This window comes from Scatophagus argus, chromosome 17, assembly GCF_020382885.2.
Source record: "Scatophagus argus isolate fScaArg1 chromosome 17, fScaArg1.pri, whole genome shotgun sequence".
In the NCBI taxonomy this organism is placed as follows: domain Eukaryota; kingdom Metazoa; phylum Chordata; class Actinopteri; family Scatophagidae; genus Scatophagus; species Scatophagus argus.
In genome coordinates, this window is record NC_058509.1 from 20,219,612 (window position 1) to 20,239,480 (window position 19,869).

The window sequence follows — 19,869 nt, forward strand, 5'->3', positions numbered from 1 at the left end:
AATATCATTATTATTTTTTTCTTTCCAGTACGCATTTCCGTTCTGTGTCATCTTGATTTTAGTAATGTCATGACTTTCTTCTAACATCAAGACAAATTTAAAATATTTACATTGATAGAACAGCCAAACTGACACTATGTTGTTTGTTTCCATTGTGTTGTGTAATGAACACAGCAATTTCTAGTGAGCCTTCAAACGTTTCATTTATGTTCAATGATCATGTTCATGTTCTGCAAGTCAGGTGTTAACAAGCCGCTGGATATAACAAGAGTAATAATTGATTGAATTGATATTTTTGTATATATTTTTATTAATTACATTTCCACAAGTCCAGTGGATATCCTGTTGAGGGTACAATGAGGGATGTATGCGATTTACAGTAAATGCAAAAGATGATAGTTATACTACACAATGGTGATAAGAAATTAAAATGAAACAAGTACAGAAATATTAAACACAACCCAAGTCACAATTTCTGTGTTAAAATAAATGTTAGAAAACGTATGTGTTAAATGCGCAGATTCGATACAGAGTCTGTAAAACTGTCGTAATTGAAACAGACAGATGAGTTTGCGTAACACTGGCAGCATCAGCATCATGACGAGTGTGTGTTCTGTGTGATGGTGAGGATTTGATGTGGATGTGAAGACATAACAAAGCAAGCGGAGTTTCTTCTGTTGTTGTTGTGAGAGGTACTTGTTAAGCACCACTCCTGCTCTGCGTATGTTCTCTTCATCAGGAGCTGTTTAGTATGCTGAGGGCGTAAATGGGAGATTGGCGGGGCACTGGGTGGCAGCGCGGGCCACTCTGTCATTAATGTGCCCATCGCTGTTATCATACGCCTAATGACATCGCTCTTAGATGGCATGCTGGGAGCTCATCCGCAGGGAGCCCGGCTCAAACGTCTGCAGGCGTCGACGCCACCCATCATCAATTCTACATGTCTCTCCACCAAAATCTGAGGCCTCCAGATAATGTCTTTCACGGTTCAGCAGTCTTACAGGGCTTCCCTCCTGCCTGGCCTCGGAATGGGCAAATTAATAGTTCCTTTGAAACAAATTGGAATTACACCCCTCGATGCCTTAATGTCAGAATACGAGTATGTTGATGTCCCGGATTTGACTGCTGATGGAATATGAAGATCTGAGAAACACAGTAGAGGAGAAGACAGTGTGATGGGGTTTAGAGATATGCAGGACCCCCCTCCCGCACACACACACACACACACACACATTCTTCCATTCTTGCTCAGCACGGACTTGTACAGTAGTGTGTGGTCTGTGTGAATGGAAGGTTACACTCCGCAGTAAGAGGGAAACTCTTCAGTCCCTTGAAACACGGAGGCTGAATAATCTCATGACATTATCCACTACTGACTTGACATCATATTTTCACATTTCACAGAGTCTCATGTTTTTCTGTTCAGCATACTGTTCCACAAACACTTTTTCATCACAGGTCTTTAATTCTTTAAGAGGGCATGTACTTTATGCTGAGGTTAAATAGGTTAAATGACTAAAGGCTAAAGTATGATTCATGTTTTTTAGTTGCCAAATCCTAAACACAGAGTTTCTAGTATGGGCCAGGCTCCAAAGACTGGATACCACATTTCTCATCACAAAAATTTGGTTGGCTGTCTTTCAAACTCCACACTCCCCCTTTGTAACATAAGGGACTTCATTTATAGATTAAATTGGATCTATACTTGAACTTGGTCCAAAGATTATTTAATAAATAGCCACAGACCAAAACAGAAGGTCATACCTTTTGGAAAACAAGGTAGAGGAGTCTGAAACCAGGCAACTCATATTATTCAGTGGATTAAAATAGTGGATTGCTAAACAGTTTCAAACACACACATTAAGAGTGTGTGTGAGTGCAGTGAATGAGCTGGGGCAAAAAGACAACTGCTGTTGATATTAAAAAGAAATGTATGTATGCATCCTAAACCAAAACCTTAACATAAGCAGAAGGAAACTCTAAACTTCGTTCAGATAAGCTCATTTCCATGTAAAAGTACATTTTGGTAAATAGCTACTTGGGTGGTTTTCTGCTTAAGTCCCATTTAAGATAAAAATTGATCGTAAGTTAGTTTTATTCACGAGGGCTAAGCCTTTTCAATGAAAATGTAATACTCAAGCCAAACATCATCAGGGCTTATTTTCTCCAACTTCACAAAGTTCCCTCCAAAACACACACACAAAACCAATAAGCAGGAAGTCTTTTAAAAGAGTTAAAACAGTTAAAAGAGCTGGTGCTCACCTGTTTGAAGTGGGTGCATAAGCTCACACACTTGTACGCGAGGTGCGAATAACATCTTCAAATAAATTTGGGATCTCTGGGCTTCAGGTGATTTGGATTATGGAGCAATTTCATGTTTTTTCCCAGTTGTTTTTATTTCTTATATTTTAAAACAAATCCCCATCTGCTTCAGTTGTTTACAGGAATGCTACAACACTTATTTTGCTGTAAATATTCAGAAATATTTTGTGGACTAAGCCACTTCATCCAACTGTCCATTGGAATGAATGTGAGTAGATGACTAAATTTGCATTTTTGGGTGAAGTGGTTCTTTAATATTAATTAAATCAAAGTTTAATGGTAAATTACCATGACCTTCAGTCAGTGGACTTTTGCTACAAGAAGAAGCTAAAGATATTAGCCTACTATGCTAATATCTTTAGCTTCTTTAATTATTTAGCTGCAATTTAATTAACACGGTAGTTAAATGTCTCTGTTTGAATGTCGATTATGGGGCAAAATAGAAAGACCATTTAATACCATTTAACACCAGTTTGGTAATGGTAAAATAAAATGGCATTAAATACATGAAGCTCTCATTAAATCAGCCTGCCTGCACAAAGGTACACCAGCATAGACAGAATCACCTTAAACGGATATCAATCAGCTTGTTTTTGGACTTGTAAAACACATTTTCACTTTTTCACTGATGTTGACTGATCGGTTTTTCTACTTCATCGGATGCTGTGCTATGAGCTGAGCAGATGAAACCCTGTAGCAGCATAATTCTATGTACACTTATACACTTTTACACAATTGCAAAGTGGGACTGGACTGTTTCTATGTTTAAACAGTTCACTGAAAAACCACAGGTAACTGGGACAGTATGATATTATTGTCTGAGCAGGATTAAAATCATGACAAGCGTGAAGGTAAATGGTGCCCCATGTTGCAGCCTATGGTGTTATTCTGGCTTTATATCAAAAACGAATGAGATTTCCTGGCTTTATATGACAATAATTTACTGCTATTGTTTTGTCACGCAGTCATTTAGATACTACGTAGACCAAGAACCACTCTGATCAAGAGATTTCAAAGGTTTAATGTGATTTGAGTATCAGTCGTAGAGAAGCAAACATTTTTTTTGCAGTTCAAATTTATTGGCACTTTAAGGGAAAATTTTTGATTTACTGTGAGAGTCTGACAGCGCTTTGTCCTGACAGTAGTCTCTGGATCTGTTGGCTCTCTGTTAACAGTCATATAAACTACATGTGATCATCACTTTAAATTTTTTTATTTCTAATTTGGCATAAAGTCAGTCATATTCAGTATCAAATCACATGTGGAAGTTGATTTTACACAATTTAACATTTGCCGCCTCTGAGGTTTCAGTGAACTTTCACTTGCTAAGATTTGCCGACATGTGAGCGATTATTCCCAGGGAACTCGGAGACCCAGTCTGGACCACAGACTACTATCAGGTCATAGAACCATCTGCTTAAGAAAAAGGAGAAGCGAAGAACACAAAATAAAGTCTACTTTACAAAGTATGTAAATACAATCTCTGAATAGACACATCTCCTAGACATGGAAGAATTTTATTAGAAATTTAATGACAGTATAGTCTGGTATGTAGCACTTAACGAAGCTGTAAATCAAAGATTAGACTTTTTTTCCGACACAGAAACAGAACTCATACATAAGTGTAAATATGTGAGAAAATAAGTGGATATTTAAAAAGGGGGAAGTAAGAAGATATACATGAAGTATAAAAATAAAATCCTCCAGTCAAATGTCGAGTGAAATGCTCTCGAAGACGTGGAAAGCTGCTGACGTCGGACCGGTGTGAGCATGCTCGGCAGGGAAAAGGAGTGTTGTGTGGACTCACACCCACTCTGCTAGCTTCATCTTGTAAACAAGACACTGAGGATACTCTGTGTGGACACACTGTCTGATGGTCATTAGTGTATGAAAATAGATTACATGATAATCATAAATACATCAGGTGGATGGACATTAACAGTCAGACACACACCTCTGCTGTAGGGGAAGCACTGTGGTGTGTGTGCCCCTGTGGCTGGATGCTCTGATGTGCTGCTTCATGAACACCTGTCTAAAATCTGTCCGGCTGTCTGTTCATAAAAAGTACAAACTCTACCCTTGAATCTAAAGATATCATTGTTTAAAGTGTGTTTCCTAAAATACACCTCTGGTTGCTAAACTATTTGGAGTGGAAGCTAACTGCTGGCTGTCTAAAAACTTTGGGAGGCTAGTAGAAAGTTGCATGTGCTATAGTCTGAAAAGAAATGCTAAGACTGGAGGTGAAACCATAGAGCAGTGGTGTGTTTGCGTCCTCTAGCTCAGGTTCAGTTCGGAATCTCCTGCTCTGCTGTTTCCTCTTTAACAGAGTCATCTTCCTCCAGGTGCTCTTCCTCTTCCTCCTACAAACACATGACACATCAAAAGGTTACATCACGGAAGGCACTTTAAAACATGTCAGCATTAGCAATGAACAAAAAAATGTCAGTAAGTGGATCTGAGAACACTGATAAGCTCATACATCTATCAAACTGATGCCAAAAACATACTTTTCTTTAAGTGTGAGTAAAGCAAAAATGTGTGTGTGTGTGTGTGTGTGTGTTGGGTGTGGGTGGGTTCAACATGGATGGCACATCTCTTCCTCCTTCTCACTGTACAAAATTGAAGTAAAAATATTCTGAATATGAGCGCTGCCGTCTTGCGTTCATGCTGGGTCCTGCTCAAGGTTTCTTCCTGTTAAAAGGGAGTTTTTCCTTGCCACTGCCCTGCTTGCTCAGGGGTTCAGGCTCTGGGTCTGTGCAGTAGTAACCAGACGGTAGAACCACAGCACAAAGTTTCTACCCATGTGCCTGCCTGACCCAGTTGCAAACAGCAACCAACTGTCATGGAGGGGGTGGGGTTTATGATCTTTACTGTAGCTGGCCACCAGGGGTGATCAAGATGTTTTGGATTCACTTCTGGGGAGCTCTCATGTTGTTCATACAGTCAACCGCCTGAGCAACATGTATCTTTGAAAATTTAAGCAAGCTATAATGATGGCTGCTTAAATAGACCATGTGTAATGTGGAATGTAAAGTTTTCAATAGAGTTTATTTTGTAGGCTGGCTAGCTTAGATAACCCTCTGCTATAGCTTCTGTTTGATTAACATCTGCGACTCAGTAGTGTGAAAAGCTAAACATGTACCCCTGGTTCTCAAGTTGCATTCATCAAAACAAATGTCCTATGTCCATGAATCCGTAGATTCCCATAAGCTTACAATTCAGACGGAGAACCTGACAAACATGTTTCATCTTTTCATAAAAACTGATGAGAGAGACCTTTTATAAGGAAACCCACCGGGCGACAGATACTTATCAAAGCTAGGTAGCTATAATAGCTTTAGACTGTGATGTTGGACAGTTACAGGCCACTGTAGCACAGGTATAGATCATGGAGACTGTGAGCAAAACAGTATGATGTCGAAGAGGAGGGTGGACCTGATGAAGGCTGCGACTGCAAGTATGCTGGTATTAGATTTTTTATTGGTTGATTTATCACTCCATGAACTTCCTATATTAACTTTGATGTATGGATGTGACGTAGTGCATTAAGATGCACCTCTAAGTTTCATTAAATGTATCTATGAGTTTTAAAGCCAGCAAAAAGAAAGGGACACATAGAGAGCAGGAGTCATAATGGGTCTGCCAGGGAGTCAGCTGATTTAGTAAAGCAGACAAAGTGAAAGTGACAGTGGTGAGAGCTGCAGTGGTGATTAAACGACTCTGACAGATACAATTATCCCCCCCTGCAGAGGTTAATGAACACATCTACACACCAGAATGTGTGATCACCAGGTTAGGATCTGCAGCCCACAACACCTCATGAATCCACATTCCTCCACTTAGTTGAGAGAAGACATTAGTTAGGTTATAATTCTCTGTCAATCAAGCATGGTTTCACTGTTGTGCACTCACATCCATGTACCAATGTCTCTTGTAAACTTTTCCTGACAGATCTGGTTCATTCCCCCTCCTATAAAAAAAAGCTGGTACTAAAAAGCTACTTCAATAAGCAAACAAACAAACCATAATGTTATTGTTGCCCCATAAAGAAAAACCCCAGGGAAGCTGTTTTCAGCGTGCTTTGAAAAGTCTTTGAAAAGACAAGCTTCAGAATAAGTCTTTATCAATATATTGTGTATTTCACGTCATTTAACATTTGATTCCTTTGCAAAAAAAGCACATACCTGTTCTTACTTCTTTTAAACAGACTTTCCTCATCTTTAAACACTGTTTCTACTGACAAACTAACTGAAACAAAATTCCCAAACATTTGTTCTAAAGATTTGTTAGGCTGTAATTATATCTAGAAGACAATAATCTTTATAGCTCTATTTCATGAAGCTGTTAAGCAGGTTCAGGAAGCATAGGAGTTTACAGCCGTGCTAGCGACTGTGACTAACAGCTCTGATAGACACAGTGATGCTATGAGCTAAATGTTAATATCAGCATGGCACATGCCCACAATGACAAAGCTAACATGATGATGTTAAGTGTGTACAATGTTCCCCATGTTATGCATCTAGCATGATAGCATAATTAGCACAGTTATTACTCATGAAATGTTGTTGCAATTCATCCCCAGGGGAGACCAAACTCTACTCTCTCTTACTAAATTTTGCAATACAGAGAACCCAACATTCCCCCATGAGCAAGCACTTGGCGCCAGTGGCAAGGAAAAACTCAGGTCCAATAGTTAGTTAGAGACATTTGTGTTTGGTTGCAATGGTAGAATGACTGACCAACACTGTCATCCCTTGAGACAGGGCAGTGGTACGCCAAAAAACACATCAACTGCTATTACCTTTTCTCCACATTTTTTAAATTTTTTTTAAAAACTGTATAACCCAAAATGTGGATGGAAAAGTCAAATGTCTTCATCTATGGACAAAATCTATGCCAGGAGTGAAAATTGTTGCACAAGCTCCTTTCCTGTTAATGACACTGCTCAACAACAAGCTCTACAGTGATCACCAAAATGTCATGAAATGGATACAGCTTTCACTGGTTAGATGCTCATTTTTTAAGTTGTAAAAATGCAAGTTAATACAGTGACCTATCCTGTTGAGGTTGTCATGGCTACTATAGCACCTTTATGATAGTTCACTGCCTGCTCTGATGTCTGTAAAAGAACAGGACTTAGACATTGGCATGGCTGATGTGGAGGAATTCAGCTAATCAAAGATATAATGGTGGTCATTTTAGCAAATCATGGGAACACTATCCAGCCATTATGTTCATGGAGACTCAAAAATGCTGCAGGGGGGCTAGGGCCCCCACAGGTCCCCTTTTCTTGTGTCAGTGAACTGTGATAAGTAAACTGCATACAGCATTCTTTAGAAATCAGCCAGATAGCCTTCACTGGTGACAAGAAGATCCCTGAAAACTTCTTATTCTGAAACCTTTGGCAAAAATACATGTTGGCCTTGGCTATCGTTTGATAGTACAGATTGAAATTTAAAGTGTCAGATAACCTGGGATGAAGATGAGCTGAAGTCATGTATTTCCTGGATCTTAGTGTAAATAAATCAGACTGGAGGATGTGCAGAGCCATTTGCAGCAATTTTTAAGGCATCTGCAGAAACAGTAAATTAAGGTTAGGGTTAATGCAAAGGACTGCCCATGTATCATCTCTTTACTAACAGGAGCCTTGTCGGTGCCTCTGGAGCAGTCTTGATATGCAGTCTTCCCTGGAGAAAAATGTGATACTTTTTCTTGAACTCTGGATACTTTCTGGTGCCGGCCCATAGGGCTGATATAAATCTAGCCGTGGAGTGACACCTCATGAACTCCGCCATCGTATACGTTCGTGCCATACACCAAATCTCCCTGACAAGCCTGCCAATTTTCCAATTACCTGTGGCACCATCCGTTATCGGAGGGCCAGTCAGCTCTTAAATGGGAAACAAGAGGAAAGGAGGGGCCAGTGCATGCTAACTATCTCATAAAGCCAGAGATGTGCCTCCCATGCCTGCTCCTCCACTGATTTAGTGAGCGTCCCTGGGGAGAGGGGTGACACCAGTCCTCCTGGCCTCCTAGGGCCTTCACAGGATTTCTCATGTACTCTTTATCCTCCCCACTCCAACCCCACAGCCACCTATCACTCCTGTCTCCACCTAAGGGGAAAGCAGATGGGTGTCAGCGCTCCACAGCTTCACTATTGCTGGTATTATCCTGCTGTCTGTTTGCCTGCTGAGCCTCCTCTCCCTCCTGTCTGGGGGCAGCAGGGAGAGACACTGCCCAATCTTCATCTGTTTTCATGTTTCTTTGAATTCAGTGAAATGCCGCACTTCAAGTGATACCGCAGCTGAAAATTGCCTTCCGTTAGGGCCCACTCCTCATTTATCTACACTTTAAGTCAGGCTTACGGCATGAGTCTACTGAAACCGCCTGTGCAGCACGCAATTGAAGTGTCTAAGAGATGGAGAAGATGAGCTGTTAATCATATTTGAAATGCACAAATCATCTGGGGAGCATGTGAGTTGTTTGGGGAGGGGTGGAATTTCGGTTAGAGAGCACATACTGTATCAGACAGTGCAGAGAAGTCAGTCATTATAATTCATAAAACTAGCTTCATGGCAATATTGAACTGCGCTACAGTAAAAGATGATCTAAACCGTTGGGGCACAGAACAGAACAAGTTAACTTGTGACATATTTTTTACTTGCCCTATAAATGTGAACAAGCAAGTGTGTTATTCCCTATTTAGACATCAAAAAGACAAAGAACAACATAGGAGTGTTTGATGAATGTATGCTCACTCTCCTTTTGGCTCTGTTTTGGTCTCTACCAACTCCTCAGACAAATATCTGGCTCTTCAGCGGCTAAACGCTGCACTATGTTCACTAAGTTCGTTCCCCTCCTCCTGCTGTGAATCAGAAATACAAAATAAACACATGTCCATGTGTTCATTAACTGACCAAGTATTATTTTAAGACGTGACTCAAATGTAGCCTCCAGACATAGAAGTGAGTTTTGTAAATGTGGACCTAAAAAGCAAGACTCTGATCACATTATGGCAAAGAACAATAACCAAATTGCAGTTTTGACAAAGGTAAAATGTGTCCCAACATACCATTACAGATGAGGCAATGTGGTGGTATGAAAATGCCCTGGCCTAAAAATCAATAAAGAGGCATGTGCCTCAACAAATATCACATCATCATTTCGTTTTGTGAAAATGAAAAATGGAAGGCAAAACTACTCTACATCCATTTTTTTTCTCCAGATTGTTAAACCTTACTATGTATATATCAATTATTATATTAGCGTTACACAAAAGAGGATTGAAAATCCTCCATGTCATAGCAACAATATAAAACAAATTCATAACTGTGTATTTGTAAATACTATAGCAAATATGTATCCAAGCAAACTGCAACACACTTAGCCATCATTATTACTCTAAACCTAATATTATATATGCTTTGAAGACTCTGTGTTATTCTTGCTGTATTAAAATTTGTAACACGTTTCAGAGTGCAGCTACAGCCACTGATCCAGAGAAAGAGGACGGAGGGGAAGCGCCAATGTTCTGCCTCCCCCCCCTGCTCTCTCACTGTGGACTACAGAGGTTGAGGTATGGAGCTGTGTTTTGCATCAGTGGCCTCTGCTAGAGACGTTTGCTTTGTGGAGAGCGAAGAGGCAGACGCTCCCCCCCTCTGATGAGCCTGCAGGAGCTGATGGGCTCTGGCATTGTGGGATATCTCCATCAATTCCCTCTGGGGAGACAAGGGAGAGGAGAGGAGAGGAGAGGGAGGAGGAGGCCGGGCTTGTTTTCATCGCTTCCTTTCCATAGGCTGGCGGGCCCCTCTGGCGCTAACATATACATATATGATAATGAAATGCCACATTGTTCATTGGAGTTGAGGTCGGTGTTTTAAAGGGCAGGAGCAGAGTGTGGTGGCTGTCATTCGATGCAGAGAGAGGGAGAGAACTCAGACTGAGCCCTAGGTGGCAACAAAGACCAGTCGAGCTCTCATGGTGCTCAGCCTCGCATCGCTACTGTACACACGCGCACACACAAAGAGACGTGCCAACCGCACACCCTATGCAATCAGCCTCATAAACTTGGATTAAATTTACACTGTAAAGGAATCATAATGTACAACACAGCATGTACTTTAATAAGCTTTGCCTTGCTTTATCAAGCCTATACAGCCCTCAAAAGAATTAGCAGTTAATTACTGTGGCTCATTCTCTTATCATGTGTTCTGCCTTCACTGTATTTATTTATGAGAGTGTCTTACACTGCACAATATGTGTATGCAGAAGATCTGCATTAATGTCCTTTCACCTTTGATGGATTCACTGCCCTCACATTTAGATAAATGTTCAGATGCACAGAGCAAGCAAGCATCGAGCTTCTTCATGTACAGTTTATATCAGCTTAAACTGAGTTGAAAATATTCAAATGCAATGTAAACCTGAAACTGTTGCTGCCCATTTTGAATCACATCTCAGTTTAACAACAACTGGTTAAATTACTTATATCAATTGAAATGGTAATAAATTAGTAATTAAAATGAATATACATCTGAACAAACACCCGCGACCCTGACGGATGAGCGGTATAGAAAATGGATGGATGGATGGATGGATCTGAACAAACAATAACAGAGCAACTACGGAAATCTGAAGTTCCAACTTCCAACTTTCTGTTCATTATTCTTTTTTTTTTTAAGTTCCACTTATGATAGCCTGTACAGTATTGATTTCATAATTGCATTTTTGCGTTTGCATTTCAATTCACAATTTGCTTGTTTATTGCAATATTTGTACAAAAAAAAGATCAAAGGCAGTTTGTCAATGATCATGTAAAGCATTTTATGTCCTCAACAAAAGTTGATGCCAAATATATATCCAAAATAAATAATATCAAATTGTACATCTTTTTTCTTGTTTATACTTATTGATAACTGTTATTGGTAAATGTAAACTAACACTCAGTTAACTGTTTCTGAATTACTGTTTAAAACTCAATTCCATTCACAGCAGCTGTATTCATATCACTGACACTCATCCAGCACAAACTGGATTCATATTTTAAAATGCTCAGTACTGCACACTATCAGCTGTACATATGCTGATATAATGCCATGTATAGTTTATAGATTTTAAACATAATACTAAAATATTTTAAGGCTACCAATCCCTCTCACTACAGCTATAACTCAACCAATTATTTTCCGCATCATTATTAATTCTTCTAAATATCATGCCAATTAACACAAAAGCTTGCAATATCTCACAACATCTCACACTTTTTCTTCAGGAAATTTTTCTCTAGTTTATTTCATCATGTCTTATTTTTTTTTTTTTAATACTGTCCTTTTTGGTGTTCTGTAGACTACATGAGTCTACCACAACAGGGACTAGTTACACTTGAAAAACACAGTTTTAAGTGCAATTGTATTTATTTAGATTGCATTTTTTTTCTATAGCTTTAATTGATGTATTTGTTTTGCTGAAATTAAAAAAACAAACAAACATCATAACAGTTGTGCTGGGGATTGTGGCATTATATTGTAGATACGTGACCAGCACTTAACAAGCATTCTGGTTGAGCACCTTGTCAGTCTTTTCCTCTAAAAACCAAAAAGACATGTATATACATATGTGTGTGTGTGTGTGTCTGTCTGTCTGTTTGAGTGGTTATACATGTGCGCTGGCATTTTTTTGCCATTCAAGAGATGACACAGTTGCAGTGGGTCATAAACACTGGCTTCATTAGCCTTCTCAGGCAGTGCGTTACGCGCTACATTTAACCACCTCTGGCCTCAGTGCCTCTCCTGCACCTCTGCTCCTCAGCACCCAAACCAGTCACCAGAGAGCACAATTAAATTTCATGACTGAGCATATTTGCAGTTCCCATTTCATTTATTACAAAGGGCATTCTTTAATTTCCATTTTTTTTTTTCTGAGAAACGTATTTCCATTTTAGTGAGGCATGACTGATACTGAGGTGAAGTTACCAGGCAACACCTAATTTAATCAGAGGTAAAATTCACAAGCGGGTTTTTCTTTTTATTGCATCGTCAGATAACTGCAGATGCCTCCTGAAAGAGGATATACAGACGAGGAAAAAGAGCTGCTTTCTCTCCATTTCCAATTTAAAGCACTTAGAATAAAGCAGAGAATCATAAAAAGGTTTGAGTTCATAGGCACTGTGGGAAAACTGGCAGTGTGTCTCTGCTTTATTTAAGAACAAGGCTAGGGGCATGAAACATGTCAAAGGGACAATGCCCTTTTGGCGTTATAAGATGGAAACAAAGAGGAAGAGACTTCTCACAAATTGATGTATGTGTTTTACATGATGCTGATACACAGAATATCTGATCCACTGTACAAATAAACAAATGAAAATGACAAGTCCTTATGCACTGCAAACTCATGGCATAATTATGCTTATTCAACACCACTGCAGAGCAAAACACGAGCGTTACTCTGATGCACTGAAGATTTGCCACATGTACAACAGAAATATAAATAGTCAATAATTAAAGGCTAAGATAAAACTTTTGGCTGTTGTCTGGACTGGTCTGCACTCTCTGCAAGCTCAAGTCTGTCCCTGGCAAAAGATTGTTAATGAGGAAAATTCATTAAACAAGAATTACCACTTCTAATTTGTCTGCTGCCACCAGTCAAGTTGCAGTTGCAGTGATGTCCAGATGGCCAAATTTATATAATATACTGTATGCAGTCACTGATTTTCATCTCATGGTGCAACAACAATCACCTGAAGCTCAGTATCATCAAAATCAATGAGCTTGTAGTGGACTACAATACTTCAAATATGGCCCGTTGCTTCAAAGAAGCTACAAATTCTGTGCGTTTCACATACATGTTCAGACGGGAGCTCAGTTAATCTCTACAATCAGCACAGTTTCAAGGTGGACACACATGATTAGTGTCACAATGCAGTATCTGACTGAATGTCAAATATGGTCACAATCTGCCCTTCTGTTCCAGAGTTAAAAGTAGTGTTAAAAAGTGGACATAAAACATGACGTTATAGTGAAGTTAACCTTTGAGCTTTTGGATATTAAATATAATTTCATTGTATGCTATTAAACATATGGGTAATATTTTGTCATAAGTAGCTTATGAATTCTCGAGTTATGGATAAAAACAGGTTTTCCGGGGTCACAGAGACCGTTGACTTTTGACCACCAAATTCTAATCAGTTCATCCTTGAGTCCAAGCAGACATCTGTATCACATTTGAAGAAATATCCTTGAGGCGTTCCCAAGATACCAGGTTCAAAAGAACTGGACAAACAACCTGAGAACATAATACCTACAGCCAGTGAGGACACATAAAAAACAAAACATCAACAATTCAAAATACAGACTAAAGTACTTGGGCACACCTCTTTGTTATTGGTATGCCCCAGGTGTGTGGTATGGGTGGGGTTGAGGATGGGCTAGGCCACTTACTTCCAGTGAAGGGAAATCTTAATGTTTCAGCATACCAAGACATTTTGGACAATGCTATGCTTCCAACTTTGTGGCAACAGTTTGGGGAAGGCCCATCTGTTCTGCAGCATGACTGTGTCCCAGTGCACAAAGCAAAGCTCCATAAAGACATGGTTGGATGAGTCTGGTGTAGAAGAACTGGACTGGCCCACACAGAGTCCTGACCTCAAAACCCATCAAACACTTTGGGATGAACTCAAACGGAGATTATGAACCAGGCCTTTTTGTTATCAGCGGTGTCTGACCTCACAAATGGTCTACTGCATGAATGGGCAAAACGTCCCACAGAACCACTCCAAGATCTTGTGGAAAGCCTTCCCAGAAGAGTGGAAGCGGTTACAGCTACAAAGCTGTGTATGTATTTAAAATTAAAAAGACATCATTAAAGTCCCTGTTAGTGTAACGGTCAGTTGCCCCACTACATTTGTCTATACAGTGGTAACAACCAGTCTCTTTCTAGTCTCACGTCCATACTAGTCTCATTGGTTTTCATGTTGTGATGCATACATGTGTCACCACAGAATCATGTGGCTTAGGGTTAGGCTTTATCGACAAAAGACTTATCTAATGTTTTTGAAACAGATTAGTAGTAATAGTAGTAGTGGTATTTCAGTTGTAGTTCAAACACAGAAACAAACATGGACTTAAGTGAATTTGAGAATTGTGTAAGACAGCATTTGCCCAAACAAGCCAATATATGATTATGTACAATATTTCGGTATTTAACAAGTTAAGGCCAAAATAAACTCAAAGTACACCTACTTTCAACTGTAGTTCACTAAAAGAATTGTCAAACTAAAGTTTATTATGCATATTTATAGGAGGAAACGCTGGTGTCTCTATCCAAAATGCCATTAGAATATCGCATGCTTTCTGCCCACGCAGCAGGAGCCAGGGACTTGTGGGAATGTTATCTTAACGAAGGCTCGTAGTGCTGTTACTCAGTGTCTGCTTCACTGTTTATGGACATAAAACACTGGGGGGGAGGGGGGTTGTATACGAAAAGTGGCCTCATGCACCCTCTGCGCTAAGAGGGTTATTAGAATGAACCTGGTCCAGAGAAATGGACTGCTGGTGCCACTGGGGATCCCGACCGCAATCACACACTCCTGTTTGCTCCGCAAATTGGCCCCTGAGAGGGCCATGGGCATCTGTAGCGCCTAGTTAAAGTGATTGAGGTGACTCCTAGCCATTGATTTTCTCTTCGTCTTCGGCATCCCGCCTGGCCACCCCTGACCATGTCCTGTGCTCCCTACAGGCTACTTTAGTTAGTGGCCCATTTAGCTTTTGCTGCTTGCCTTTAAATCACATTCAACTGTAGTAAAACTTTGGCCAAGACAACGGTCATTGATGAGGTTATCATGTTTTAAGCACTGTCGGGCCTATTGATTACGCAGTCTTTAAGATTAAACAGAACAAAAAGAACAATAAATTCAAAGCACACTTAAGGATTTATCTTCATTCTATAAATGCACCAATGATACTGATTAATACAATCAGATCGCTAATGAAAAATGCCTCATTGAGAAAATAAAAACAGGCTAAAGGTTAGATTTTTTTACACTAAGAGAGGCACCCACTGAATGAAGAGTTGGTAAAATGCATTTCCTCCGCCTCATTCTAAATACCAGAACATCTGATGAGTAATGATGCCTATTTTTCTTTCAATTTACTCAATATAGTAAAGTCAGCCAAGTGTAGCACTTCATTAAGTTAATTAGGCTAACCTAATTACAGTCTTTCACAGGTCAAGTGATGATGCTGCTGATTGATGGCACAGCTTGTAAAGGTAATCTTCCTCTGAATTGGGAATGACATCAAAATGAACATTGGCTGCTACAAATCACCTCATAAACACAGTGTAGTACAAAAAGGCCAACTCTATCCTTAAACACATAACTGTCATATACACATAAACAGAGATAAATACTCTGAGGTCACAGAAGAACTTCAAATACAAACTGTTTGCTGAGTAGGAGTAGGCCTATAGTTGTGGAGGAAGTGAAGAAAATTAAACTTTTACACACTATAATTTCAACAGTTGCAATCCTTTTGATGACAACAAGTCTGAGTGCAGCTAAAGTAGTGCATCCCACACAAGTTCACAGTTGAGTTCTTTAAACACTGCCTGAGCAACTTTAAGAGCTTTTGGCATTTTAAACCTTTTATCCAAATCTCCTGGTCTGATTCACCATGGAGCCCAGAATGCTGGGCAATGCTGCAAGGGTGTAAATAAAACCTTAAACAAGCACCGCTTGGAACAGGAACAGACTTGAATTAAAGGCCATCCGTATATTACGGCACGACTGTCACTTTATTACTGAAATCAATTCAGTGAGGGCCTGGGGCGACAGCGGGAGGGATGTGGCCTTGGTCAGAATGAGGTTTATCTAAGCCGAACAGGCCGAGAGAAACACAGCGTCTATAATGAACTCAAGCCTGTCTAATAAAGTCTTTTATTGCCCCTTTGCACAACAGAAACATGTCTGTAACGGCATTTTCCCGCAAAACTATAAACCAGCAGCTGCTCTGTAATGACTACTGCTCTGCAAACATCTCAACAATACAAGCAAATCACAAGGACAAATCATCGTCAAAAAGACATTTTGTTATTAACCAGGACCTCACAGGCTGAATTCCAGACAATGAGACGTGCCACAGGGTGTGTTTTCTTTGGCAGGAAGTATATGTAAATTAATTTGGTAGTAGATTTCTATTTGGTCACGCAGCCAAAATACAAATGACCTGAGGATCACAAACCAGAGTCACAGTTTTGCTAACCTCCATTCGAAAAAAAAAAAGCCAAAAACTCAATACATCTGCACAACAACAACAAAGATAAGCAAAAACACACACACACACAAAAATAATAATAAAAAATAAAATATAAAAATAAAAACAATTTCTTAATAGCCTGGTTCTAGACCTCTGAATCACCACCCAAACCTCTGAACAGTCCAGTGTTTAAACAGACCTGGTGTACTGCTCGCTGATGCCCGTTTCTCCTGGTTAGAAAGACAATCGGGGCTTGTAGTTGGTTATAGAATAGAGGTATTGTCTCTCCTGCACATAGCTAGTTACTGAGCTACATCCATCAAAACGAATGACAGAAACAATTGCCACAAAAGTGGAGACAAGCATGAGATGGATGTAGCTGCAGAGGTCAATCAACATACTTCTTCGTTTGTTATGGAAAACATTTTACAAACCATTGGGACCAGCATCTGATGATCACAATCACAATCATAATCCAAAAAATAAATATCAGTAGATTATTATGGTTCTGTTAGAAAGGAACTGAGGGATCCTATGTGTCTTAGAGTAGCACCTTTAGGGCATGTTCTAGCTGGTCTTCAGTAACTCTTCAGTTCTGGTAATTAGATTAAATTGTTTCACCTCCAGTTTAAATGTCACTGTTCTAACCAGTTCAAATGTACCAAACTATATACGGAAACATACATACATCAAACATGTCAACATCAGGCAGTGACTGGCCAGCCACGTGAAGGTATGAAGATATTGATATGTAGATGTATGTAGATATTCTTCACCTTTGTCAATTTTCATTTGTGCAACTGAGTTCAACACCACAGATACTTCAGAGGAAGCTATTCACTGTGTACAAAAGCTGTGCCTACACATAGCATCACAGTTATTGCTCTCTGTGTATGATTTTTGCATCAGTGTCATGAGGTGATTTTTATTTAATTTGATGGAGTAAACAACTCTTATGTCTGGCTTTTGTTTAATACAAATTTTTCTCATTTGATTTAATACATTATCATATTGGGATCTAAAATTGCAAACATCGCAACTCAATCAGACCATAATGTTTGAAACTGCACCAGCACAGATACTATCTTGTTCATTATTTACTTCTTTCACACACAAAACACAAAGAGGCTGGCTTTCAAACAAGCATTTAACCAAAACTGTGGTCTGCATCACATACTGTATGAGATGCTCGAAGCCGTTTCCTTCAGATGTCATACATCTTCCTCTCTGATAAGAGCAGTGGCTACAGGGAGCCTTGATAAATCACTTCCTGTACCATTCTTTGTGGCAGACTGTCAGGCAGAGGAGTTGACCGCAAGCTATCTTTGCCAGCAGCTGAATCTCAGTCGCAACGATCAGGTAATATTCTGCACTTAATGCTGGCATTTAAGAACCCCCCCCCACACACACACACAGGCAAAAACGGTGCACGGCTTGGCATTTAAAAGCAGATAATAAAACTTTCCTTAAATACAGCTCTCATCTCAGAGTGCTTTTTAGATGCCCTTAGTGGAGTCAATTATCTCCCCACACTTGCTATTACTGAGACACTCTGAGCACCTTGCGCCTTAAAAGGTCTGTACACCATGCTTTCTCAAAAATGTCACATTCTTAACTGCCTCTCAAAATATAGACCTTGCAACATTAAAAATGGCATACACGTGTTGGCTTCTTTCATCCATTTGTTGCTTAAACATGCCTCTTCAATGTGCCGGATGAACTCCAATCGAATAGTGAAAATGCTTCAGAACTGCAAACCGTGCACCCCTTACATAAATCTATCAGCTACTTTCCACACAAGAACATAAACATATTGGTATAACCAACGCTTTGAACAGGCTTAGAGTTATTGAACACGAGTGATCTTTGCTTGCTAAAGGAATGCAGAGAAAAATGTTCACACTAATTTGTCACATCAACACACTAAACGTTATCCTCCTGTCACCAGTGAAATGTCGCCCTACTCTGGGGCAGAGAGAGCCAAAACCCAGAGGTTCTCTCATTTGATGTTAACAAGTAGGAGGGAGGAGGAGGAAGCAACTTCACAGGGACAAGATACTCCAGAGGGAATGAGAAACAAAAGTCTAAAAGAGCGCAGAATGAGTGCAATGACACACAGACTTGAGGGGGTAAACCCACAGAGACCAGCTTAATGTTGAATATGTGGATAGAGTATGAATCAATGATTTAAGGGGAAAATATGATGTTGAACAGGTTTCATCTAACACAGGGATTTGAATTCTACAGCAACTATTGTACTTTATTTGTACAATCCATGCCAGAAAAACACAACAGCATTGGTTCTTCTAGGTACACTTCTGTGGATATAAGCTTTCTCAAATCCCTCTGTCTCTTCATACCCAGACAGACTCAGTGATGTTGAGATCAGGGCTCTGTGGGGTCATACCATCACATCCAGGGCTCTTCTTTGCGCTGAAGATAGTGACGACATTGGTTGTATGTCTGAGGTCATTGTCCTGCTGCAGAATAAATCTGGTGCCAATCATAGGCCTTCCTGATGGTAATGTATGATGGATAAGTGCCTGTATTTCTCAGCATTGAGGACACCATTCATCCTGACCAAATCTCCAAGTCCATTTGCAGATTTGCAGCCCCAGACTTGCAAGGAACCTTCCTCGTGCTTCACTGTTGCCTGCAGGCACTCATTATTGTACTGCTCTACAGCCACACAGAACAAACTGCCTTCTGCTACAGTCAAATATTTAAAATTTTGACTCATCAGTCATGAGCACCTGCAACCATTTTTCTGCACCCCAGTTCTCCTTTGTTGTGTTCATGCTTTGTTGAGTCTTTTGGCTTTGTTTCATTGTCGGAGCTGGGTATGGCGTTCTATGCTGCAACTCTTCCATGAAGATCACTTCTGGCCAGACTTCTCCGGACAGTGGGTGTGGGTGTACCTGGTGTGCCTGGGTCCTACTTGTTTCTGCCAGTCCTGAGCTGATGGCATTGCTGGACATCTTCTGATTTCAAAGGGAATTGAGCTTGATATGTTTTTCATCTGCTGCCTTTCCTTGGCTGACCACTGCATCTACAATCCTCAGCAATGCCTGTTTCTTTGTGCTTCTTCAAAAGAGCTTGAAGGGCACATCTTGAAACCCCAGTCTGCTTTGAATTCTTTATCTGGGAGAGACCTTGCTGATGCAGTATAACTACCTTGTGTCTTGTTGCTGTACTCACGTTTGCCATGGTGTATGTCATGTGACATGAAATTGTCTTCCACAACCTCACCTTGATAGCAGAGTTTGGCTTTTCCTCACCCAGTCATAAGCATCCTACA

At 40.0% G+C, this 19,869-nt stretch overlaps 1 protein-coding gene across 3 annotated transcripts in view; it reads right to left on the minus strand.

The window, feature by feature from the left end:
- Window positions 1–3,327: 3,327 nt before the first annotated feature.
- Window positions 3,328–19,869, minus strand: part of phf14 (PHD finger protein 14) — a 77,736-nt gene continuing 61,194 nt past the window's right edge. For all 3 annotated transcript variants that reach the window (XM_046416996.1, XM_046416993.1, XM_046416994.1), the window contains exon 18: window positions 3,328–4,682. In XM_046416996.1, the coding sequence (XP_046272952.1) occupies window positions 4,608–4,682 (75 nt within the window). In that variant the 3' untranslated portion in view covers window positions 3,328–4,607. The remainder of the gene's footprint in view (window positions 4,683–19,869) is intronic.